Raw genomic sequence first — 26,174 nt, 5'->3', positions numbered from 1 at the left:
GGGTCCTGTTTGGTGACTAGTGTTCCTGCTCGTATTCTCCAGTTTCCCGAGGGTTCGGGAACGCTCCGGGGAGCGCTCTGGTTTTCCGCACCTGCATCCCATCAGCAATCTGCACACCTGGTCCTGATCATCACCCTTCTTAGGCTCTGGGCCAACATCCAGTTCCTGCCGGATCGTTAGCCATGAACAGTATGTTGTCAGCGTATCAGTCTCTGAGCCAGTTGTGTTAGTTTTGTTGTTTTGCACCTTTTTTGACTTGCTGTGTACTGACCTCCGTTTTGTTCTGTCTGCAGTCCCTCACCCGGAACCTTCACCCAACCTCTGCCTGATGGTCGGCGGCTGCCGAGCCAGTACCGGACCAACCACTGCACCCTCAACAACCCATCCACGCCACCCGCTCTGTTCCCTGGATTATTCAGCTTCACTCGGACTCTATAAATAAACTCTCACCTTTGTCTCACGTACCGTGTCCTGGTCTGCTTCTGGGTTCTGGCTTAGTTAACCGTGACAGTGTTAACTGGTGTAAACTACCACAGAGATGGATCCAGGTGTTATCTGGTGTAATAACATTTATTCTCAGTAGAGATAGATCCAGGTGTTATCTGGTGTAATAACAGCTATTCTCAGTAGAGATAGATCCAGGTGTTATCTGGTGTAATAACAGCTATTCTCAGTAGAGATAGATCCAGGTGATATCTGGTGTAATAACAGCTATTCTCAGTAGAGATAGATCCAGGTGATATCTGGTGTAATAACAGCTATTCTCAGTAGAGATATATCCAGGTGTTATCTGGTGTAATAACAGCTGTTCTCAGTAGAGATGGATCCAGATGTTTTATCTTTCTTTGGCTGGCTGTCAATAATGTTCCAGACAATGGAGGGTGTTGATGAGGATAATAATGTTTGGCAGAGACTGATGTTTCTGATGGTGGGGAGAGAGGCCTGGGTTGTGTCCCAAATGGAAACCTTTAGGGCTCTGGTAAAAAGTAGTGTTCTATGGAATAGGGTGCAATTTGGGGCACATCCCTGATATGCCTGTGTTGATGGGGAGAGGCTGTTACAGAGGCCTGAGCATGGATCCACAGGGGACCAGCTTGTACGTCATCACTCAGACATCACAATGTCCTGAGTTATTAATAGACACCAGACAGCCCTATCCTAGCATGATAGCATGACAGGGACTCTTATCGACCTATTAGTAGCAGGGGGTAGCATAGTGTGTGTGGGTGTGTGTGTGTGTGTACAGTATGTGTGTGTGTGTGTGTTTGAAAGCTCATTACTTTTAATTTAAGGATCGCAAATAAGTCAGACTGAGCTCAACACAGACCAGTCTGTGATTCATATATTGACTTTCCATAGGAATGGATGGAGAGGGACTAAATGCCATTTATTTTCCATTTCTCTCCCGCCTCCCTGTCTCTCCCCCTCTCTCTCTCTCTCTCTCTCTCCCCCCCCTCTCTCTCTCTCTCTCTCTCTCTCTCTCTCTCTCTCTCTCTCTCTTCTCTCTCTCTCTCTTCTCTCGCTCTCTGTCTCTCTTTCTTCTTTCTTCTCTCTTCTCTCTTCTCTCTATCTCTTCTCTCTTCTCTTTCTCTCTCTCTCTCTCTCTCTCTCTCTCTCTCTGTCTTTTTCTTTCTCTATCTTCCTCTCTCGTTCACCTTCCTCTCCCTCCCTCGCTCTCTCTCTCTCTCTCTCTCTCTCTCTCTCTCTCTCTCTCTCTCTCTCTCTCTCTCTCTCTCTCTCTCTCTCCTTCTCCCTCCCACAGGTGGTACTCCCTACCTTTATCCTAGAGAAGCGTTCCCTCCTGGAGATGTATGCTAACTTCATGGCTCACCCAGACATGTTCCTGGCCATCACCACGGGAACCACCCCAGAGGAGCGCATCGTCCGATTTGTCGAATACTACCTAACCGCCTTCCACGAGGGACGCAAGGGTGCCGTGGCCAAGAAACCCTACAATCCCATCCTGGGAGAGAGCTTCAGATGTTCCTGGGACGTCCCCAGAGAGAGAGTCCACCCACTTAGGACCATGAGCTCTGCCCCTAACACTACACCCACTTCAAACCCCACCCCTAATCCCGCCTCTTCCTCTAGAGGCTCTTCCCCTAACCCCACCTCTTCCTCTAGAGGCTCTTCCCCTAACCCCGCCTCTTCCTCTAGAGGCTCTTCCCCTAACCCCGCCTCTTCCTCTAGAGACTCCCCCCGGACAGGGACGGAGGGTGAGGGGGCTCAGACAGTGGACTGTTACCGGGTAAGGTTCGTGGCAGAGCAGGTATCACACCACCCACCTGTCACTGGGTTCTACTGCGAGTGTGAAGAGAGGAACATGTGTGTCAACACCCACGTCTGGACCCGGAGCAAGTTCATGGGCATGTCCATCGGAGTGTCTATGGTCGGGGAAGGTGAGCATTACTGCACAGTACTGTACCTAGTTAGAACTAGTTTGTTGCTACTGTTACTAGGGGTTACAGTGTACAGCACCTACTGACAGCCAGCTATACATTAGTTATGACTAGGGGTTACAGTGAACAGCACCTACTGAGAGCCAGCTATACAGTAGTTATGACTAGGGGTTACAGTGAACAGCACCTACTGAGAGCCAGCTATACAGTAGTTATTACTAGGGGTTACAGTGAACAGCACCTACTGAGAGCCAGCTATACAGTAGTTATGACTAGGGGTTACAGTGAACAGCACCTACTGAGAGCCAGCTATACAGTAGTTATGACTAGGGGTTACAGTGAACAGCACCTACTGAGAGCCAGCTATACAGTAGTTATGACTAGGGGTTACAGTGAACAGCACCTACTGAGAGCCAGCTATACAGTAGTTATGACTAGGGGTTACAGTGTACAGCACCTACTGAGAGCCAGCTATACAGTAGTTATGACTAGGGGTTACAGTGAACATCACCTACTGAGAGCCAGCTATACAGTAGTTATGACTAGGGGTTACAGTGTACAGCACCTACTGAGAGCCAGCTATACAGTAGTTATGACTAGGGGTTACAGTGTACAGCACCTACTGAGAGCCCGCTATACAGTAGTTATGACTAGGGGTTACAGTGAACAGCACCTACTGAGAGCCAGCTATACAATAGTTATGACTAGGGGTTACAGTGTACAGCACCTACTGAGAGCCAGCTATACAGTAGTTATGACTAGGGGATACAGTGTACAGCACCTACTGAGAGCCAGCTATACAGTAGTTATGACTAGGGGTTACAGTGAACAGCACCTACTGAGAGCCAGCTATATAATAGTTAAGACTAGGGGTTACAGTGAACAGCACTGACTGAGAGCCAGCTATACAGTAGTTATGACTAGGGGTTACAGTGAACAGCACCTGCTGAGAGCCAGCTATACAGTAGTTATGACTAGGGGTTACAGTGAACAGCACCTACTGAGAGCCAGCTATACTGTAGTTATGACTAGGGGTTACAGTGAACAGCACCTACTGAGAGCCAGCTATGTGTTCTGGACCTATTGACAGAAACAGCTACTGTAGTTATGGGTAGGTGTTAGTGTTCTGGACCAGAGCCAGAAGTTTTAACTGATCATGTGACCTGACAGAAAAACTCTGCCCTTGTAAGAGCGAAAGAGTGTTTGTAGGGTTTGCCGTTGGTTGTCTGTCACGGTAGTCATGTATTCTGTAATAGCATTGATGACAGTTCAGGAAGTCTAGGGTTGATAAGGGCTAACTGACTGAAAGCTTGTCAACTCTCTGATTTAAAGTTCCTTAATCACGTTCCAACGTTTAATTAGCTGAGTTTAATGGTATTTAAAGCTTTAATATCTTGTTTTAATCCAAAGTAATCGCATCAAGATTGAAAGTTGAAAATTGCCTGACTGGCAGCCTCCCATGGAGCAGGCCTAGTTAACCATGGGAATACTGTAGTTAGTTGTGCCACTGGATACTGTGTGTAGAGTGTTGAAGGAAGTCAGGCTAAACATTCCTTTTTTTATGATGAATTGTTTATTGAAAGCTAAACATTCCTGAATACATTTATTTCTGTCTTTAATGTTCCAGAACATACCGAGCAGATTCGGCCCTTCTCCACATTGATATAAAATAGTCTACCATAAAAAATGTTTGCCACAAAAATTCTGTTTAAATGAATGATTGTCAACTAGTTTCTGAGTTCATGCTATCCTGAGCCTCACGGCCAATTAGTCCCCTCAGTAATTAGAACAGCATGAATTACTAACGAGGATGATCTCGTTCTCTCCCCCTGAGTGATAGCAGATATGCTAATGACACCAGGAGAGAAAACACATATGGTGAGGGGGAGGTGTGTATGTGGTGTGGTGTGTGTGTGTGTGTGTGCGAGGTGTGTGTTGTGGTTGTTGTGTCTCAACTAAAGCATTGTGATGAAGACATTTGACATTTTAGTCATTTAGCAGACGCTCTTATCCAGAGCGACTTACAGTTAGTGAGTGCATACATTTTTCATACTGGCCCCCCGTGGGAAACGAACCCACAACCCTGGCGTTGCAAGCGCCATGCTCTACCAACTGAGCTACAGGGGACCACCTTAATGAACCTGAGAATTACAAACCATACAAAACAAAGTTAAGAGCATTCTAAGATGTGTTTAATACCTAGTAGTACCACAGTCACAGTTGGCTATACATATCTGTTTAATACCTAGTAGTACCATAGTCACAGTTGGCTATACATATCTGTTTAATACCTAGTAGTACCATAGTCACAGTTGGCTATACATATCTGTTTAATACCTAGTAGTACCACAGTCACAGTTGGCTATACATATCTGTTTAATACCTAGTAGTACCATAGTCACAGTTGGCTATACATATCTGTTTAATACCTATTAGTACCACAGTCACAGTTGGCTATACATATCTGTTTAATACCTAATAGTACCACAGTCACAGTTGGCTATACATATCTGTTTAATACCTAGTAGTACCACAGTCACAGTTGGCTATACATATCTGTTTAATACCTAGTAGTACCACAGTCACAGTTGGCTATACATATCTGTTTAATACCTAGTAGTGCCACAGTCACAGTTGGCTATACATATCTGTTTAATATAATACCTAGTAGTACCATAGTCACAGTTGGCTATACATATCTGTTTAAGACCTAGTAGTACCATAGTCACAGTTGGCTATACATATCTGTTTAATACCTAGTAGTACCACAGTCACAGTTGGCTATACATATCTGTTTAATACCTAGTAGTACCATAGTCACAGCTGGCTATACATATCTGTTTAATACCTAGTAGTACCATAGTCACAGTTGGCTATACATATCTGTTTAATACCTAGTAGTACCATAGTCACAGTTGGCTATACATATCTGTTTAATACCTAGTAGTACCACAGTCACAGTTGGCTATACATATCTGTTTAATACCTAGTAGGACCACAGTCACAGTTGGCTATACATATCTGTTTAATACCTAGTAGTGCCACAGTCACAGTTGGCTATACATATCTGTTTAATATAATACCTAGTAGTACCATAGTCACAGTTGGCTATACATATCTGTTTAATACCTAGTAGTACCATAGTCACAGTTGGCTATACATATCTGTTTAATACCTAGTAGTACCACAGTCACAGTTGGCTATACATATCTGTTTAATACCTAGTAGTACCATAGTCACAGCTGGCTATACATATCTGTTTAATACCTATTAGTACCACAGTCACAGTTGGCTATACATATCTGTTTAATACCTAGTAGTACCACAGTCACAGTTGGCTATACATATCTGTTTAATACCTATTAGTACCATAGTCACAGTTAGCTATACATATCTGTTTAATACTTAGTTGTACCACAGTCACAGTTGGCTATACATATCTGTTTTTAATACCTAGTAGTATCTTAGTCACAGTTGGCTCTACATATCTGTTTAATACCTAGTAGTACCATAGTCACAGTTGGCTATACATATATGTTTAATACCTAGTAGTACCATAGTCACAGTTGGCTATACATATCTGTTTAATACCTAATAGTACCGTAGTCACAGTTGGCTAAACATATCTGTTTAATACCTAGTAGTACCACAGTCACAGTTGGCTATACATATCTGTTTAATACCTAGTAGTACCATAGTCACAGTTAGCTATACATATCTGTTTAATACTTAGTTGTACCACAGTCACAGTTGGCTATACATATCTGTTTAATACCTAATAGTACCACAGTCACAGTTGGCTATACATATCTGTTTAATACCTAGTAGTACCACAGTCACAGTTGGCTATACATATCTGTTTAATACCTAGTAGTACCACAGTCACAGTTGGCTATACATATCTGTTTAATACCTAGTAGTGCCACAGTCACAGTTGGCTATACATATCTGTTTAATATAATACCTAGTAGTACCATAGTCACAGTTGGCTATACATATCTGTTTAATACCTAGTAGTACCATAGTCACAGTTGGCTATACATATCTGTTTAATACCTAGTAGTACCATAGTCACAGCTGGCTATACATATCTGTTTAATACCTAGTAGTACCATAGTCACAGTTGGCTATACATATCTGTTTAATACCTAGTAGTACCATAGTCACAGTTGGCTATACATATCTGTTTAATACCTAGTAGTACCACAGTCACAGTTGGCTATACATATCTGTTTAATACCTAGTAGTACCATAGTCACAGTTGGCTATACATATCTGTTTAATACCTATTAGTACCACAGTCACAGTTGGCTATACATATCTGTTTAATACCTAATAGTACCACAGTCACAGTTGGCTATACATATCTGTTTAATACCTATTAGTACCACAGTCACAGTTGGCTATACATATCTGTTTAATACCTAGTAGTACCATAGTCACAGTTGGCTATACATATCTGTTTAATACCTAGTAGTACCACAGTCACAGTTGGCTATACATATCTGTTTAATACCTAGTAGTACCATAGTCACAGTTGGCTATACATATCTGTTTAATACCTATTAGTACCACAGTCACAGTTGGCTATACATATCTGTTTAATACCTAATAGTACCACAGTCACAGTTGGCTATACATATCTGTTTAATACCTAGTAGTACCACAGTCACAGTTGGCTATACATATCTGTTTAATACCTAGTAGTACCACAGTCACAGTTGGCTATACATATCTGTTTAATACCTAGTAGTGCCACAGTCACAGTTGGCTATACATATCTGTTTAATATAATACCTAGTAGTACCATAGTCACAGTTGGCTATACATATCTGTTTAAGACCTAGTAGTACCATAGTCACAGTTGGCTATACATATCTGTTTAATACCTAGTAGTACCACAGTCACAGTTGGCTATACATATCTGTTTAATACCTAGTAGTACCATAGTCACAGCTGGCTATACATATCTGTTTAATACCTAGTAGTACCATAGTCACAGTTGGCTATACATATCTGTTTAATACCTAGTAGTACCATAGTCACAGTTGGCTATACATATATGTTTAATACCTAGTAGTACCACAGTCACAGTTGGCTATACATATCTGTTTAATACCTAGTAGGACCACAGTCACAGTTGGCTATACATATCTGTTTAATACCTAGTAGTGCCACAGTCACAGTTGGCTATACATATCTGTTTAATATAATACCTAGTAGTACCATAGTCACAGTTGGCTATACATATCTGTTTAATACCTAGTAGTACCATAGTCACAGTTGGCTATACATATCTGTTTAATACCTAGTAGTACCACAGTCACAGTTGGCTATACATATCTGTTTAATACCTAGTAGTACCATAGTCACAGCTGGCTATACATATCTGTTTAATACCTATTAGTACCACAGTCACAGTTGGCTATACATATCTGTTTAATACCTAGTAGTACCACAGTCACAGTTGGCTATACATATCTGTTTAATACCTATTAGTACCATAGTCACAGTTAGCTATACATATCTGTTTAATACTTAGTTGTACCACAGTCACAGTTGGCTATACATATCTGTTTTTAATACCTAGTAGTATCTTAGTCACAGTTGGCTCTACATATCTGTTTAATACCTAGTAGTACCATAGTCACAGTTGGCTATACATATATGTTTAATACCTAGTAGTACCATAGTCACAGTTGGCTATACATATCTGTTTAATACCTAATAGTACCGTAGTCACAGTTGGCTAAACATATCTGTTTAATACCTAGTAGTACCACAGTCACAGTTGGCTATACATATCTGTTTAATACCTAGTAGTACCATAGTCACAGTTAGCTATACATATCTGTTTAATACTTAGTTGTACCACAGTCACAGTTGGCTATACATATCTGTTTAATACCTAATAGTACCACAGTCACAGTTGGCTATACATATCTGTTTAATACCTAGTAGTACCACAGTCACAGTTGGCTATACATATCTGTTTAATACCTAGTAGTACCACAGTCACAGTTGGCTATACATATCTGTTTAATACCTAGTAGTGCCACAGTCACAGTTGGCTATACATATCTGTTTAATATAATACCTAGTAGTACCATAGTCACAGTTGGCTATACATATCTGTTTAATACCTAGTAGTACCATAGTCACAGTTGGCTATACATATCTGTTTAATACCTAGTAGTACCATAGTCACAGCTGGCTATACATATCTGTTTAATACCTAGTAGTACCATAGTCACAGTTGGCTATACATATCTGTTTAATACCTAGTAGTACCATAGTCACAGTTGGCTATACATATCTGTTTAATACCTAGTAGTACCACAGTCACAGTTGGCTATACATATCTGTTTAATACCTAGTAGTACCATAGTCACAGTTGGCTATACATATCTGTTTAATACCTATTAGTACCACAGTCACAGTTGGCTATACATATCTGTTTAATACCTAATAGTACCACAGTCACAGTTGGCTATACATATCTGTTTAATACCTATTAGTACCACAGTCACAGTTGGCTATACATATCTGTTTAATACCTAGTAGGACCACAGTCACAGTTGGCTATACATATCTGTTTAATACCTAGTAGTGCCACAGTCACAGTTGGCTATACATATCTGTTTAATATAATACCTAGTAGTACCACAGTCACAGTTGGCTATACATATCTGTTTAATACCTAGTAGTACCATAGTCACAGCTGGCTATATATATCTGTTTAATACCTATTAGTACCACAGTCACAGTTGGCTATACATATCTGTTTAATACCTAGTAGTACCACAGTCACAGTTGGCTATACATATCTGTTTAATACCTATTAGTACCATAGTCACAGTTAGCTATACATATCTGTTTAATACTTAGTTGTACCACAGTCACAGTTGGCTATACATATCTGTTTTTAATACCTAGTAGTATCTTAGTCACAGTTGGCTCTACATATCTGTTTAATACCTAGTAGTACCATAGTCACAGTTGGCTATACATATATGTTTAATACCTAGTAGTACCATAGTCACAGTTGGCTATACATATCTGTTTAATACCTAATAGTACCGTAGTCACAGTTGGCTAAACATATCTGTTTAATACCTAGTAGTACCACAGTCACAGTTGGCTATACATATCTGTTTAATACCTAGTAGTACCATAGTCACAGTTGGCTATACATATCTGTTAAGCCTGTGTAGGTAGCTCTCAGACTGTAGGTAGCTCTCAGGCTGTAGGAAGCTCTCAGACTGTAGGTAGCTCTCAGGCTGTAGGTAGCTCTCAGGCTGTAGGAAGCTCTCAGACTGTAGGTAGCTCTCAGGCTGTAGGTAGTTCTCAGGCTGTAGGCAGCTCTCAGGCTGTAGGTAGCTCTCAAGCTGTAGGTAGCTCTCAGGCTGTAGGCAGCTCTCAGGATGTAGGTAGCTCTCAGGCTGTAGGCAGCTCTCAGGCTGTAGGTAGCTCTCAGGCTGTAGGTAGCGCTCAGGCTGTAGGGAGCTCTCAGGCTGTAGGCAGCTCTCAGGCTGTAGGTAGCTCTCAGGCTATAGGTAGCTCTCAGGCTGTAGGTAGCTCTCCACACAACTGGAATAAGATACTACAACCATTCACACTCTGGGGAAGGAATTCCACAGTACATCTTCAATGGGACATGGGTCTCTTTAGAATATCCCAGCAGACACATGAAGAGACAGAGGATTGTGGTGGTGAACCTGGTGGTCTGATAGAGACAGAGGATTGTGGTGGTCAACCTGGTCGTCTGATAGAGACAGAGGATTGTGGTGGTCAACCTGGTCGTCTGATAGAGACAGAGGATTGTGGTGGTGAACCTGGTGGTCTGATAGAGACAGAGGATTGTGGTGGTCAACCTGGTGGTCTGATAGAGACAGAGGATTGTGTTGGTGAACCTGGTCGTCTGATAGAGACAGAGGATTGTGGTGGTCAACCTGGTGGTCTGATAGAGACAGAGGATTGTGTTGGTGAACCTGGTCATCTGATAGAGACAGAGGATTGTGGTGGTCAACCTGGTGGTCTGATAGAGACAGAGGATTGTGGTGGTCAACCTGGTGGTCTGATAGAGACAGAGGATTGTGGTGGTCAACCTGGTCGTCTGATAGAGACAGAGGATTGTGGTGGTCAACCTGGTGGTCTGATAGAGACAGAGGATTGTGGTGGTCAACCTGGCGCCACTGTCTATCACTCAGAGATGTCTAATGCACCATGTCGTTTAACCTCAGTGTCCTTTGCAGCGACCTTGTGTCACAGGCAGGCAGGGAGGGAGGCATGTCTCTCTGAAACATGTGTGTGTGTATGAGTGTGTGTCAGAGCATGTGTTAGAGCGTGTGTGATTGTGCACATGTACACGTGTGCTAGCATGCTGGTGAGTGTGTGGGTGTGTAGGTGACAGCAGGCGATGTGGGCACTCTAAGTAAGAAACGCTGACCTAGCCTTCTCACATATCCTCACATGGCGCTGCCAGGGTAGCGAGCCGAGAGCCACTCACTGAGCACTTCCTGCAACATGCCGACCGACCAAACCCTTCTGGAGGAAGAGCCTCTCCTCTAGCCCCCTTGCCTCCCTCCTTCTCTCTCCTCCACCCTTCCTGTATTTGGGAAACAGATGCACCAAGGCCCTAGCCTACCTCTCATCCCCCCTCCACCCCTCCAGCGAGGCACAAAGGCACTGAGGCAGTGCCCTCTCCTCTCCCCCCTCCACCCCCTCCTGTCTTGGGGAAACAGATGTGGATCTGTCAGACCTGGGTTTCTGCCCGCAGCAGATTTCACCCAGGACAGCTGTCTCTTATGTAATGTACTGAGAGAAGAGAGGGGAGATGAGAGGGCCAGGCCAGGGCAGGGCAGTACTGTGGATGTAACACAGAGAACAGAGAGGAGAGGAGAGAGCCAGGACAGGACTCAGAGACAGGAGCAGAGAGGAGAGGACCAGGACAGGACAGGACTCAGAGAGAGAAGAAGAGAGGAGAGGGACAGGACAGGACAGGACTCAGGGAGAGGAGCAGAGAGGAGAGGAACAGGACAGGACAGGACTCAGAGAGAGGAGCAGAGGGCCAGGCCAGCCAGGACAGGACAACGATGAAACCGTAGAGAGAAGGGCCAGCTCACACTGTGGATGTAACAGGACTGAGAGAAGAGGGAAGGCCAGAGCAGGCTAATGGAACACAGAGCACCCCGGCCAGAGCAGGCTAATGGAACGCAGAGCACCCCGGCCAGAGCAGGCTAATGGAACACAGAGCACCCCGGCCAGAGCAGGCTAATGGAACACAGAGCACCCCGGCCAGAGCAGGCTAATGGAACACAGAGCACCCCGGCCAGAGCAGGCTAATGGAACGCAGAGCACCCCGGCCAGAGCAGGCTAATAGAACACAGAGCACCCCGGCCAGAGCAGGCTAATGGAACGCAGAGCACCCCGGCCAGAGCAGGCTAATGGAACACAGAGCACCCCGGCCAGAGCAGGCTAATGGAACACAGAGCACCCTGGCCAGAGCTGTGGAGGAGCTAGCCAATGTTGAGCTTCCTGCCTCCTCCCTCAGTACAAGGCTACATCATACCACCACAGCCCCAAAAATGTACAGTGTCCAACCTGCCCTTACACAAGTCACATACAGTGGGGAGAACAAGTATTTGATACACTGCCGATTTTGCAGGTTTTCCTACTTACAAAGCATGTAGAGGTCTGTAATTTTTATCATAGGTACACTTCAACTGTGAGAGACGGAATCTAAAACAAAAATCCAGAAAATCACATTGTATGATTTTTAAGTAATTAATTTGCATTTTATTGCATGACATAAGTATTTGATACATACATTTTTTTAAAGCCTTGAGATAATTGAGACATGGATTTTGTACATGTGCCATTCAGAGGGTGAATAGGCAAGACAAAAGATTGAAGTGCCTTTGAACCTGTCACGCCCTGACTCAGGGGACTCGTATATGTTGAGTCAGGGTGTGTATGTTCTATGTTGTGTATTTCTATGTTGGTGTTCTAGTATGTCTAGATCTATGTTGGCCGGTGTGGTTCCCAATCAGAGGCAGCTGTCGCTCGTTGTCTCTGATTGGGGACCATACTTAGGCAGCCTATTGGCACTAGTGGGTTGTGGGATCTTGTTCCGTGTAAGGTATGTTGTTTGTGTCTACCTTGGACTTCACGTTTCGTTTGTTGTTTTGTCGTTGTGTTTATTCGTTATAATAAACATGTATGCATATCACGCTGCGCCTTGGTCCGACCCGTCATTGAACGAACGTGACAGAACCGGTTTGAGTGTGTCAAGAAGCTCAACAGTTTCCTGTGTGTATGAAGAATGGTCCATCACCCAAAGGACATACAGCCAATTTGACACAACTGTGGGAAGCATTGGAGTAAACATGGGCCAGCATCCCTGTGGAATGCTTTTGACACCTTTTAGAGTCCATGCCCCGACGAATTGAGGCTATTCTGAGGGCAAAAGGGAGTGCCACTCAAAATTAGGAAGCTGTTCCTAATGTTCTGTACACTCAGTGTATATGGCTCTGGAGTGTAGCAGTTTAAGGATCTTCAACTAGAGGGTTTTGGATACATGTAGCCAGACAGTCCTGTTACCGTAACATTTACTGCATTAACTAGGATACAGTCCTGTTACCGTAACCTTTACCACATTAACTAGGATACAGTCCTGTTACCATAACCTTTACCACATTAACTAGGATACAGTCCTGTTACTGTAACCTTTACCACATTAACTAGGATACAGTCCTGTTACTGTAACCTTGACTGCATTAACTAGGATACAGTCCTGTTACCGTAACCTTTACCACATTAACTAGGATACAGTCCTGTTACTGTAACCTTTACCACATTAACTAGGATACAGTCCTGTTACCGTAACCTTTACCACATTAACTAGGATACAGTCCTGTTACTGTAACCTTTACTACATTAACTAGGATACAGTCCTGTTACCGTAACCTTTACCACATTAAATAGGATACAGTCCTGTTACCGTAACCTTTACCACATTAACTAGGATACTGTCCTGTTCCAAGGGATAATAGAACATAAGCTGGGTACATCTAGGCAAAATCCCAGCAGTCACAAGGTGTTCTCTTACTGACCTCTTGTCACGCCCTGACTCAGGGGACTCTTATATGTTGAGTCAGGGTGTGTATATTCCTTGTTGTGCTTTTTCTATGTTGTCGATCATGTATGTATAGTTCTATGTTGGCCGGTGTGGTTCCCAATCAGAGGCAGCTGTCGCTCGTTGTCTCTGATTGGGGACAATACTTAGGCAGCCTATTGGCACTGTCTAGTTGTGGGATCTGGTTCCGGTTAAGGTTAGTTGTATCTACCTTAGGACTTCACGTTTCGTTTATTATTTTGTCGTGTGTTTATTTGGTTTAATAAACATGTACGTATATCACGCTGCGCCTTGGTCTGACCCGTCAATGAACGAACGTGACAGAAGATCCCAGCAAACGAGGACCAAGCAGCGTGCCGAGAAGGAGCAAACGCCTGGGACTCAACAGGAGGTTACATTAGTAGATGTCCTCCTCGGTTGGGGGAGAATTACGGAGGAGGAGGCCGTCCGTTATCGGAAGGCGATGAAGGAGGATGCCCAGGTAGGAGAGGAGAAACGGCGCCAACAGTGCCGACGACGGAGACCCGAGAGGCAACCCCAATAATTTTTTTTGGGGGGGGCACACGGTGTGGACGACGAGGCAGCAGGAGGCCGTGAAAGGGCGGATCTGCAGGTTAGGAGAGGAGGCCACCATGTTACGGGGGCTGTTGGCTCAGAGGGAGCAGGAGTTATTCGGTCAGAGGGAGGCGATACAGGAGGCTAAAAGGGAGAAGGAAAGAGAAGAGGCACGGCGAGAGGAGCTGGTTAGGCAGCAGAAGGAGCGGGGGTTAATAAAGGAACCCAGTCCTGCTCCTCGCACCAAGCAAGTGGTGCGTGTCGCCAGTCCGGTCCGGCCCGTTCCTGCTCCCCGCACCAAGCCAGTGGTGCGTGTCTCCAGCCCGGCCCGGCCTGTTTCTGCTCCTCGCACCAAGCCAGTGGTGCGCATCGCCAGCTCGGCCCAGCCTGTTCCTGCTCCTCGCACCAAGCAAGTGGTGCGCGTCGCCAGCCCGGCCCGGCCTGTTCCAGTTCCTCGCACCAAGCCAGTGGTGCGCGTCGCCAGCCCGTCCCGGCCTGTTCCTGCTCCTCGCACCAAGCCAGTGGTGCGCGTCGCCAGCCCGGCCCGGCCTGTTCCTGCTCCTCGCATCAAGCCAGTGGTGCGCGTCGCCAGCCCGGCCCGTTCCTGCTCCTCGCACCAAGCCAGTGGTGCTCGTCGCCAGCCCGGCCCGGCCTGTTCCTGCACCTCGCACCAAGCCAGTGGTGCGCGTCGCCAGTCCGGCCCCGCCTGTTCCTGCTCCTCGCACCAAGCCAGTGGTGCGCGTCGCCAGTCCGGCCCGGCCTGTTCCTGCTCCTCGCACTAAGCCAGTGGTGCGCGTCGCCAGTCCGGCCCGGCCTGTTCCTGCTCCTCGCACCAAGCCAGTGGTGCGTGTCTCCAGCCCGGCCCGGCCTGTTTCTGCTCCTCGCACCAAGCCAGTGGTGCGCATCGCCAGCTCGGCCCAGCCTGTTCCTGCTCCTCGCACCAAGCAAGTGGTGCGCGTCGCCAGCCCGGCCCGGCCTGTTCCAGTTCCTCGCACCAAGCCAGTGGTGCGCGTCGCCAGCCCGGCCCGGCCTGTTCCTGCTCCTCGCACCAAGCCAGTGGTGCGCGTCGCCAGCCCGGCCCGGCCTGTTCCTGCTCCTCGCATCAAGCCAGTGGTGCGCGTCGCCAGCCCGGCCCGTTCCTGCTCCTCGCACCAAGCCAGTGGTGCTCGTCGCCAGCCCGGCCCGGCCTGTTCCTGCACCTCGCACCAAGCCAGTGGTGCGCGTCGCCAGTCCGGCCCCGCCTGTTCCTGCTCCTCGCACCAAGCCAGTGGTGCGCGTCGCCAGTCCGGCCCGGCCTGTTCCTGCTCCTCGCACTAAGCCAGTGGTGCGCGTCGCCAGTCCGGCCCGGCCTGTTCCTGCTCCTCGCACCAAGCCAGTGGTGCGCGTCGCCAGCCTGGCCCGGCCTGTTCCTGCTCCTCGCACCAAGCCAGTGGTGGGCGTCGCCAGTCCTGCCCGGCCCGTTCCTGCTCCTCGCACCAAGCCAGTGGTGCGTGTTCCTAGTCAGGTCCGGCCCGTGCCTGCTCCTCGCACCAGACCAGTGGTGCGTTTGTCCAGTCCGGCACGGCCCGTGCCCGTTCCACCGGTGCCTGGTCCGGCACCGGTCAGCTGCTCCACTCCGGAGCCAGAGCAGTCCGCTCCACCGGTGCCTGATCCAGCTCCAGTCAGCTGCGCCACTCCGGAGCCAGAGCAGTCCGCTCCACTGGGGTCTAGTCCAGCTCCGGTCAGCGGCTCCAGTCCAGACCATGACGTCAGCCCCTCTCCAGGTTCGGGGTCTCCCACACCAGGGTCCAGACAGGGCCTGGCGTATCGTGGGAGGAAGGAGAGGGGAAGCAGCGCGCCGAGGTCCAGACCAGACCAGGGGCACAACAGGGAGGCGGAGAGTGAGAGGTCGTCACGCCCTGAGCCGGATCCGCCTCCGAGGCGGAATGCCCTCCCGTACCCTACCCTGTTATGTTTATGTTGTGCGGTCGGAGTCCGCACCTTTGGGGGGGTACTGTCACGTCCTGACTCAGGGGACTCTTATATGTTGAGTCAGGGTGTGTATATTCCTTGTTGTGCTTTTTCTATGTTGTCGATCTTGTATGTATAGTTCTATGTTGGCCGGTGTGGTTCCCAATCAGAGGCAGCTGTCGCTCGTTGTCTCTGATTGGGGACCATACTTAGGCAGCCTATTGGCACTGTCTAGTTGTGGGATCTGGTTCCGGTTAAGGTTAGTTGTATCTACCTTAGGACTTCATGTTTCGTTTATTATTTTGTCGTGTGTTTATTTGGTTTAATAAACATGTACGTATATCACGCTGCGCCTTGGTCTGACCCGTCATTCAACGAACGTGACACCTCTGCCCGCTCTCTCTGTCAACTCAATTCAAAGGGCTGTTGTGGGGCATTTGCTTTGGTAATGTTTACATTGCCAAAGCAAATGGAATAGGCAATAAACAAAAGGGAAATAAACAAGGAAAACATTAGTAGACATTACACTCACCAATTTTTTAAAAAGAATATAGACATTTCAAGTGTTATTGGCTATGTACAATGTTGTAACAATGTGCAAGATGTTGAAGTATGAAAGGGAAAGTAAATAAACAGAACTATAGGTCGTATTTAAAATGTTGTTTTTGCTTCAATGGTTGCCCTTTTCTCATGGCAACGGGCCACAAATCTTGCTGCTGTGACTGCACACTGCGGTATTTCGCCTAACAGAGGGCGCAGTGGTCTAAGGCACTGCATCGCAGTGCTAGCTGTGCCACTAGAGATCCTGGTTCGAATCCAAGCTCTGTCGTAGCCGGCCGCGACCGGGAGACCCATGGGGCGGCGCACAATTGGCCCAGCGTCGTCCAGGGTAGGGGAGGGAATGGCCGGCAGGGATGTAGCTCATTTGGTAGAGCATGGCGTTTGCAACGCCAGGGTTGTGGGTTCGATTCCCACGGGGGGCCAGTATGAAAAAATAAAAAATTATGTATGCACTCACTAACTGTAAGTCGCTCTGGATAAGAGCGTCTGCTAAATGACTAAAATGTAAATGTATCAATGTTTGATTTGTTTTCAAATTCTTTGTGGGTCTGTGTGATCTGTGGGAAATATGTGTCTCTAATGTGGTCATACATTTGGCAGGAGGTTAGGAATTATAGCTCAGTTTCCACCTCATTTTGTGGTCAGAGGGCACATAGCCTGTCATCTCTTGAGAGCCAGGTCTGTCTATGGCAGCCTCTCTCAATAGCAAGGCTATGCTCACTGAGTCTGTACATAGTCAAGGATTTTCTTAATTTAGGGTCAGTCACAGTGGTCAGGTATTCTGCCACTGTGTACTCTCTGTTTAGGGCCAGATAGCATTCCAATTTGCTCAGTTTTTTGGTTGATTCTTTCCAGTGTGTCAAATAGTTATCTTTTTGCTTTTTCATAATTTGGTTGGATCTAATTGTGTTGTTGTCCTGGGGCTCTGTGGAGTCTGTTTGTGTTTGTGAACAGAGCCCCAAGACCAGCTGACTGAGGGGACTCTTCTCTAGGTTAATCTCTCTGTAGGTGAGGGCTTTGTGATGGAATGTGTGGGCATCGCTTCCTTTAAGGTGGTTGTAGAATTGAACTGTTCTTGTCTGGATTTTGATAACTAGCGGGTATAGTCCTAATTCTGATCTGCATGCATTATTCTGGGTTTTGCATTGTACACAAAGTATACTTTTGCAGAATTCTGCATGCAGAGTCTCAATTGGGTGTTTGTCCCATTTTGTGAATTCTTGGTTGGTGAGTGGACCCCAGATCTCACAACCATAGAGGGCAATGGGTTCGATAATTGACTGAAGTATTTTTAGCCAGATCCTAATTGGGATGTTGAGTTTTATGTTCCTTTTGATGGCATAGAAGGCCCTTCTTGCCTTGTCTCTTAGGTCGTTCACAGCCTTGTGGAAGTTACCTGTGGTGTTGATGTTTAGGCCGAGGTAGGTGTAATTATTTGTGTGCTCTAGGGTAACAGTGTCTAGATAGAATTTGTATCTGTTGTCTTGGCTACTGGACCTTTTTTGGAACACCATTTTTTTAGTCTTACTGAGATTCACTGTCAGGGCCCAGGTCTGACAGAATCTGTGCAGAAGATCTAGGTGCTGCTGTAGGCCCTCCTTGGTTGGGGACAGAAGCACCAGATCATCAGCAAACAGTAGACATTTGACTTCAGATTCTAGTAGGGTGAGGCCGTGTGCTGCAGACTGTTCTAGTACCCTCGCCAATTCGTTGATATATATGTTGAAGAGGGTGGGGCTCAAGCTGCATCCCTGTCTCACCCAACGGCCCTGTGGAAAGAAATATGTGTGTTTATTGCCTCTCTCTCTCTGTCTGTCTGTCTGTCTGTCTGTCTGTCTCTGTCTTTTTCTCTCTCTCTCTCTCTTCTCTCTCTCTCTTTCTGTCTCTCTCTGTCTGTCTGTCTCTCTCTCTCTCTCGCTCTCTCTCTCCCTCTCTCTTCTCTCTCTCGCTCTCTCTCTCTCCCTCTCTCTTCCTCTTCTCTCTTCTCTCTCTCTCTCTCTCTCTCTCTCTCCTCTCTCTCTCCTCTCCCTCCCCCCTCTCTCTCCTCCAGGTGTTCTACATCTGTTGGAGCATGATGAGGAGTATGTGTTTACTTTGCCCTGTGCCTACGCCCGCTCCATCCTTACCGTACCCTGGGTGGAGCTGGGAGGGAAAGTCACCATCAGTTGTGCCAAGAGTGGATACTCTGCCACTGTTACCTTCCATACTAAACCCTTCTACGGAGGAAAGATACACAGGTGAGAGAGAGAGAGAGAGAGAGAGAGAGAGAGAGAGAGAGAGAGAGAGAGAGAGAGAGAGAGAGAGAGAGAGAGAGAGAGAGAGAGAGAGAGAGAGAGAGAGAGAGAGAGAGAGAGAGAGAGAGAGAGAGAGAGAGAGAGAGAGAGAGAGAGAGAGAGAGAGAGAGAGAGAGAGAGAGAGAGAGAGAGAGAGATTACATGCATGTGTGTGACCTTATAACAACATACACGTTGTATAAAATGTATCTTGATGGTCCCTGTCATTCTAATCCCTCCCTGTTTGTGATAGTGGTGGTGTGTGTGTCCATCCATATGTCTGACAGTGGTGTGTGTACGTCCATCCATCTGTCTGTGTGTGTCTGACCTAATAACAACATAGTCACCATCTTGTCTTCCTGTTAGAGTGACAGCAGAGGTGAAGCACAACCCGACGGGGACCATAGTGTGTAAGGCCCAAGGGGAATGGGATGGCACCCTGGAGTTCACCTACAGCAGTGGGGAGACCAAGGTCATCAACACCTCCAAGCTGCCTGTCATCAGGAAGAAGATACGACCCATGGAGAAACAGGGACACTACGAATCACGGTGAGGAGGGAGGGAGGGAGATACGACCCATGGAGAAACAGGGACACTACGAATCACAGTGAGGAGGGAGGGAGGGAGGGAGGGAGGGAGATACAACCCATGGAGAAACAGGGACACTACGAATCACGGTGAGGAGGGAGGGAGAGAGATACGACCCATGGAGAAACAGGGATACTACGAATCACGGTGAGTAGGGAGGGAGGGAGGGAGATACGACCCATGGAGAAACAGGGACACCACAAATCACGGTAGGGAGGGAGGGAGGGAGGGAGGGGATGGAGTCACGACCCATGGAGAAACAGGGACACTACGAATCACGGTGAGGAGGGAGGGAGGGAGGGAGACACGGCCCATGGAGAAACAGGGACACTATGAATCACGGTGAGGAGGGAGGGAGGGAGGGAGAGAGAGAGATACGACCCATAGAGAAACCAGCCAGGTGTCTGTTTTGTAGTTATACCCAGACCCCGTATTTAAAGCCACCTACCACAGTGTTTGACCATATCTCTCTTTGGGGTCAAATAAACAGGGGGTCTAGGGTGAGAAGCTTAGAATAATTCTAATGAGGTATGTCTTCTGTTTATTCCATTTGACTGTAACACCTCAAAGGCTTACACTCTGTGGTGCTATGACCTGACCTCATACAATACATCCTCTCTGTCTGTCAGTCCTGACCTTACACAATACAACCTCTCTGTCTGTCAGTTAAACATGCAGTGTATTGCACAATCCCACACGTTCTACAAAGAGTGAGCCCTCTACAAAGCTAGTCAATAGTGATGGTGTTTGTGAGCTGGCTAGGCGGTGTTCATGTTAATCTCTCTAAGAGGCGTGTCTCTGTGCTGTGTTGGTATGGTAATCTCTCTAAGAGGCGTGTCTCTGTGCAGTGTTGGTATGGTAATCTCTCCTAAGAGGTGTATCTCTGTGCAGTGTTGGTATGGTAATCTCTCTAAGAGGCGTGTCTCTGTGCAGTGTTGGTATAGTAATCTCTCCTAAGAGGTGTATCTCTGTGCAGTGTTGGTATGATAATCTCTCTAAGAGGCGTGTCTCTGTGCAGTGTTGGTATGGTAATCTCTCTAAGAGGCGTGTCTCTGTGCTGTGTTGGTATGGTAATCTCTCTAAGAGGCGTGTCTCTGTGCTGTGTTGGTATGGTAATCTCTCTAAGAGGCGTGTCTCTGTGCTGTGTTGGTATGGTAATTTCTCTAAGAGGCGTGTCTCTGTGCAGTGTTGGTATGGTAATCTCCCTAAGAGGCGTGTCTCTGTGCAGTGTTGGTATGGTAATCTCCCTAAGAGGCGTATCTCTGTGCAGTGTTGGTATGGTAATCTCTCTAAGAGGTGTGTCTCTGTGCTGTGTTGGTATGGTAATCTCTCTAAGAGGCGTGTCTCTGTAATGTGTTGGTATGGTAATCTCTCTAAGAGGCGTGTCTCTGGGTCAGACAACAGAACATGTGTAAAACATAAAGCAGCTGTAGTCTCGTTGCCACGTCTGTAACTGGTACTACAGTCATGTAACAGCTCTGGTTGGATGAGCCAAGCTCTCTTGATGAGTAACCTTGCCTGAGACCTGAGGCCTTGTCCAAACTCTGCATGTAGTGTAGCAGTGCACAGTACAAAGGCCTGTCTGTCTCAAAGGGCTTTCCAACAATAGATTGATGAATTACCAGGTGAAGGAGTATTACCACCCAGAACAAGTCTTTGGGTTCCCTCACTAACCTGCTTAACAAAGACATTACAAAGCGTGTATTAAAGCTGAGGATGAGTGTGTGTGTGTGTGTGTGTGTGTGTGAGATCTGACTGATCCTAATGCTCCAGAGAGAGAATCAGAGAAGATGAGAGATGACACACTTCTCTGAGAACATTCCTGTGACTTATCACAACGTCCTCACTTACTCACACACACACACACACACACACACACACACACACACACACACACACACACACACACACACACACACACACACACACACACACACACACACACACACACACACACACACACACACACACACATTCTCAGCTGTAGTACACTGCCAGTGTCACACAGCCTTAATTTGATCTGATACTTGGCTAATACAGTCTGGCTGGTAAGTGGAGGAAGGGCTAACTGGGGATGGATTGCAGTTAGAAGCCAGTTTTGAAACCATCTCTTCTGCTGATTCATATGGATAGTTGCAGTATCAATGTAGCAGTACACACCAGTCCAGTCTAGACATAACTGCAGTATCAATGTAGCAGTACACACCAGTCCAGTCTAGACAGAACTGCAGTATCAATGTAGCAGTACACACCAGTCCAGTTTAGACAGAACTGCAGTATCAATGTAGCAGTACACACCAGTCCAGTTTAGACAGAACTGCAGTATCAATGTAGCAGTACACACCAGTCCAGTCTAGACAGAACTGCAGTATCAATGTAGCAGTACACACCAGTCCAGTCTAGACAGAGCTGCAGTATCAATGTAGCAGTACACACCAGTCCAGTCTAGACAGAACTGCAGTATCAATGCAGCAGTACACACCAGTCCAGTCTAGACAGAACTGCAGTATCAATGTAGCAGTACACACCAGTCCAGTCTAGACAGAACTGCAGTATCAATGCAGCAGTACACATCAGTCCAGTCTAGACAGAACTGCAGTATCAATGCATCAGTACACACCAGTCCAGTCTAGACAGAAATGCAGTATCAATGCAGCAGTACACACCAGTCCAGTCTAGACAGAACTGCAGTATCAATGCAGCAGTACACACCAGTCCAGTCTAGACAGAACTGCAGTATCAATGCAGCAGTACACACCAGTCCAGTCTAGACAGAACTGCAGTATCAATGCAGCAGTACACACCAGTCCAGTCTAGACAGAAACGCAGTATCAATGCAGCAGTACACACCAGTCCAGTCTAGCAGTTTATAAAGATCGTTGTGAGTTGCAGGTTCTAAGGAGGCAGATTATCTCATAAACACTGAAAAGGAGTGTCACCTTGTAATGGTTCCTATCTGTCTCGAAGGACCAGTGAGGGTTTGGTACGAGCACATTTTAATACCATGAGAATAGATCAACCATACACAACTACTGGATAGAAATAAATCAGCTATCGGTCAACATATTCTCAAATATGACATAATGAAATAAATATAGACTATCACATTCCCTATATGACGTAATGGTAAACAGTCCTGGGTAACAGGCATCATATACAGTAAACCGACCGGTCTCTTAGGATCTTCTCACACGTGCTGTGTTAATTGGATTATCTGGAGCTCACCGCCTCATGCAATATTTCCAGAACATAAACAAGAGAATGAACATAAGGTACAGAATGTGTACACGTGTGGAGGAATCTGGATGGAGAGTTTATTTCTCCTCTCCTCTTCCACCATTGAGTCAGAACATTGCATTAGTGGGCCTGCTCCTCTTCCACCATTGAGTCAGAACATTGCATTAGTGGGCCTGCTCCTCTTCCACCATTGAGTCAGAACATTCCATTAGTGGGCCTGCTCCTCTTCCACCATTGAGTCAGAACATTCCATTAGTGGGCCTGCTCCTCATCCACCATTGAGTCAGAACATTCCATTAGTGGGCCTGCTCCTCTTCCACCATTGAGTCAGAACATTCCATTAGTGGGCCTGCTCCTCTTCCACCATTGAGTCAGAACATTCCATTAGTGGGCCTGCTCCTCTTCCACCATTGAGTCAGAACATTCCATTAGTGGGCCTGCTCATCTTACTGCGGTGTTGGAGGATAGCTTGTCTAGCTGTGTCAAGTGTTCTGCCAATATACCTGTCAGAGAGAAGAGGTTGATTAAGGACAGACTCAGCAGATAATTAAAACTATTCTCCTAAGCTCACTCCTACTCACCTGTCTTCATTTGGCATGCTGTGTCCTACTCCTACTCACCTGTCTTCATTTGGCATGCTGTGTCCTACTCCTACTCACCTGTCTTCATTTGGCATGCTGTGTCCTACTCCTACTCACCTGTCTTCATTTGGCATGCTGTGTCCTACTCCTACTCACCTGTCTTCATTTGGCATGCTGTGTCCTACTCCTACTCACCTGTCTTCATTTGGCATGCTGTGTCCTACTCCTACTCACCTGTCTTCATTTGGCATGCTGTGTCCTACTCCTACTCACCTGTCTTCAGTTGGCATGCTGTGTCCTACTCCTAGTCACCTGTCTTCAGTTGGCATGCTGTGTCCTACTCCTAGTCACCTGTCTTCAGTTGGCATGCTGTGTCCTACTCCTACTGGTAAAGTGTTCCTCTACTGGTGTCTGTGGCAGCATGTTATGTCAGCTCTGAGATCAGTTATAATGGTAAAGTGTTCCTCTACAGGCGTCTGTGGCAGCATGTTACCTCAGCTCTCAGGTCAGGAAACATTGACTCTGCTACAGAGCACAAACATTGTCTGGAGGAGAGGCAGAGAGCAGAGGGCCGACAGAGAGCTGCCTCCAACACACCCTGGAAACCCAAATACTTCATCAAGGAGGTGAGGGACTAGGACCTAAACTGTAAACTTTGACGTTAACCTCTAACATTACCTCTAAGTTTGAGTCAGCTTCCCTGGTCTTGTCTTTAATGTTTGTTCACAGTCAACATTATTTCAAAAAGCCAGTACTAAACATGTTTCCTTTTAATCTCTCTCTCTCTCTCTCTCTCTCTCTCTCTCTCTCTCTCTCTCTCTCTCTCTCTCTCTCTCTCTCTCTCTCACAGGGCGAGGGCTGGGTGTATCACAACCCCTTGTGGAAGACCCACTGACGAGGGGAGGGGCCTCTGGGGGGGAGGGGCAACATGCCAGCTGCCGATCACAGCACAGCGAGCGGCCCGCTGGTGGTCATGGCAACACTCACAGGGGACCAGCTAGCCAGCCGCTAGAGAACTGACCAGAAATACAAGGGGGTGTGTTCCAAATGATACCCTATTCTCTGTACAGTGCACAACTGCAAAAGGAGTGCTCTATACAGGGAGCAAGGTGCTATTACAGATGTGCCAAAGGACTGTCTTGGATGAGGAGATTACACCTCAGTCATCTCATTAAGAATGAGAGGTGCCAAAGACTGTCAGAGGGACAGGAACCACAGTCGGACAGCAAGCTCACTGCGTTTCCTATCAGAAGCTGACCTGCTCCATACGATCCAGGAAACTCTGCGGCCATTTAGGAGATGGACCAGTTCGAACCAGGAAGAGGTTGGGAGGGACAGAGGATGAGCGTGATCGTTGGTGATCAACGATAGCTGAACAATTATGTAGCTTTTTGATATATAGTACAATCCAAATACCAGGATAATAGATTATATTCACATGCTTCTTCCTTCACTTTTAATTTGTTTGCACAGGTACTGTAGCATACTGTAGCTGTCTCCAATGTTATTAGTCTAAAGGCCACAGGAGAGATTGTCCTTCCAGCTGTATCCAATGTTATTAGTCTAAAGGCCACAGGAGAGGTTGTCCTTCCAGCTGTATCCAATGTTATTAGTCTAAAGGCCACAGGAGAGGTTGTCCTTCCACTGTATGATGTATGTAAGATCCAATGATGTAGGATTTGTTCATAATAACACACAACACCATACATACTTTATAGAGAAGAGTCTTCCTTCAGCCCTTCTGTTGTATGACCAACAGTATATACGTACAGGTATGTATGCTTGTCACACTTGACTTGGACACTGTGGATAACAGCATACCACAGTATAGAACACCGTATCCTTCAGCCCAGAATGAAGAATGTAATCAGAGGTGAACACTGCTATAATGTCAAACTTAAAGCCACTTCCCCAGCCCAAACCAGCTCTCTCAGTATTCACACTAACATTGTAGTGATTGTAACCATGAAGTAGCCCGGTGCTCCAGTCTGTTTGTCCTTTATATGGCCTAACCTTGAAAATATCTTTATAGGGTCTAATTTATAACCTTGAAGACATCTTTATAGGGTCTAATTTATAACCTTGAAGACATCTTTATAGCGTCTAATTAGTTACAACTCCAACCGTATCCAGGAGGTACAAATCCAACCTTATCCAGGAGGTTCAAATCTAACCGTATCCAGGAGGTACAAATACCATGTGACACCAGGGTCCAGGAGAAATCCACCCAGAGATAATCTGTATTTGGACTCAGAACTACTTTTCGAAAAACAGTTTATCTTACATGATTTACTCCCAAGGCACCCTACTGTTCATTCTCATATAAGTGTCCCAAATGGCACCATATTCACTATACTGTATAGTCCACTAATGTTGACCAAGACCCATAGGGCTCTGGTCAAAGGTAGTGCACTTTGGCTGCGTTTAGACAGATGTTTTTTTTTTTTCACTAATTGGTCTTTTGACCAATCGGATCATCTCTGAAAAATATCTGATGTGAAAAGATCTGGTGTGATTGGTCAAAAGACCAATTAGTGGAAGACATTGTGCTGCCTGTGTGACTGCAGCCTACTGTGTGTAGGGATTTGGGTACCATTTGGGGCAGACACACAAGATGTCTGTCTGTTTAAGATGAAGTCTAATCACTCTGTTGGGGCCTGGTAGTAGATGTATTGACCCTTGATTTATTTAATCCACATCTGATATTTATTCTCCTGGTTTCAAGATCCTGTGATCCTAGGCCTAGATTCAATCTGGACCGCGGAAGATCTGCGCTATAATTTAAAGGCAATGTTCCCGTGTTCGCGGATACTGCGTTCACGGTAAACGCTGCATATGTCGGCTCAATCTGAAATTATCTTTACATTTCAATCGCGCTATATTGAGGATCTTC

At 46.4% G+C, this 26,174-nt stretch overlaps 1 protein-coding gene across 3 annotated transcripts in view; it reads left to right on the top strand.

The window, feature by feature from the left end:
• osbpl10b (oxysterol binding protein-like 10b) overlaps positions 1–25,738 on the top strand; it is a 145,725-nt gene extending 119,987 nt beyond the window's left edge. For 2 of the 3 annotated variants that reach the window (XM_045215166.1, XM_045215165.1), the window contains 5 exons: positions 1,763–2,399; positions 18,653–18,839; positions 19,242–19,424; positions 23,754–23,907; positions 24,132–25,738. In XM_045215166.1, coding sequence (XP_045071101.1) covers positions 1,763–2,399; positions 18,653–18,839; positions 19,242–19,424; positions 23,754–23,907; positions 24,132–24,176 — 1,206 coding nt within the window. In that variant the 3' untranslated portion in view covers positions 24,177–25,738. The remainder of the gene's footprint in view (positions 1–1,762; positions 2,400–18,652; positions 18,840–19,241; positions 19,425–23,753; positions 23,908–24,131) is intronic. The other variant, XR_006658609.1, reaches the window with a different exon arrangement.
• Positions 25,739–26,174: the final 436 nt, after the last annotated feature.

The sequence above is a fragment of the Coregonus clupeaformis genome, unplaced genomic scaffold, assembly GCF_020615455.1.
Source record: "Coregonus clupeaformis isolate EN_2021a unplaced genomic scaffold, ASM2061545v1 scaf0380, whole genome shotgun sequence".
Classification (NCBI taxonomy): domain Eukaryota; kingdom Metazoa; phylum Chordata; class Actinopteri; order Salmoniformes; family Salmonidae; genus Coregonus; species Coregonus clupeaformis.
The sequence above is the reverse complement of the archived record's forward strand: the minus strand, read 5'-3'. Positions and strand labels throughout refer to the sequence as shown.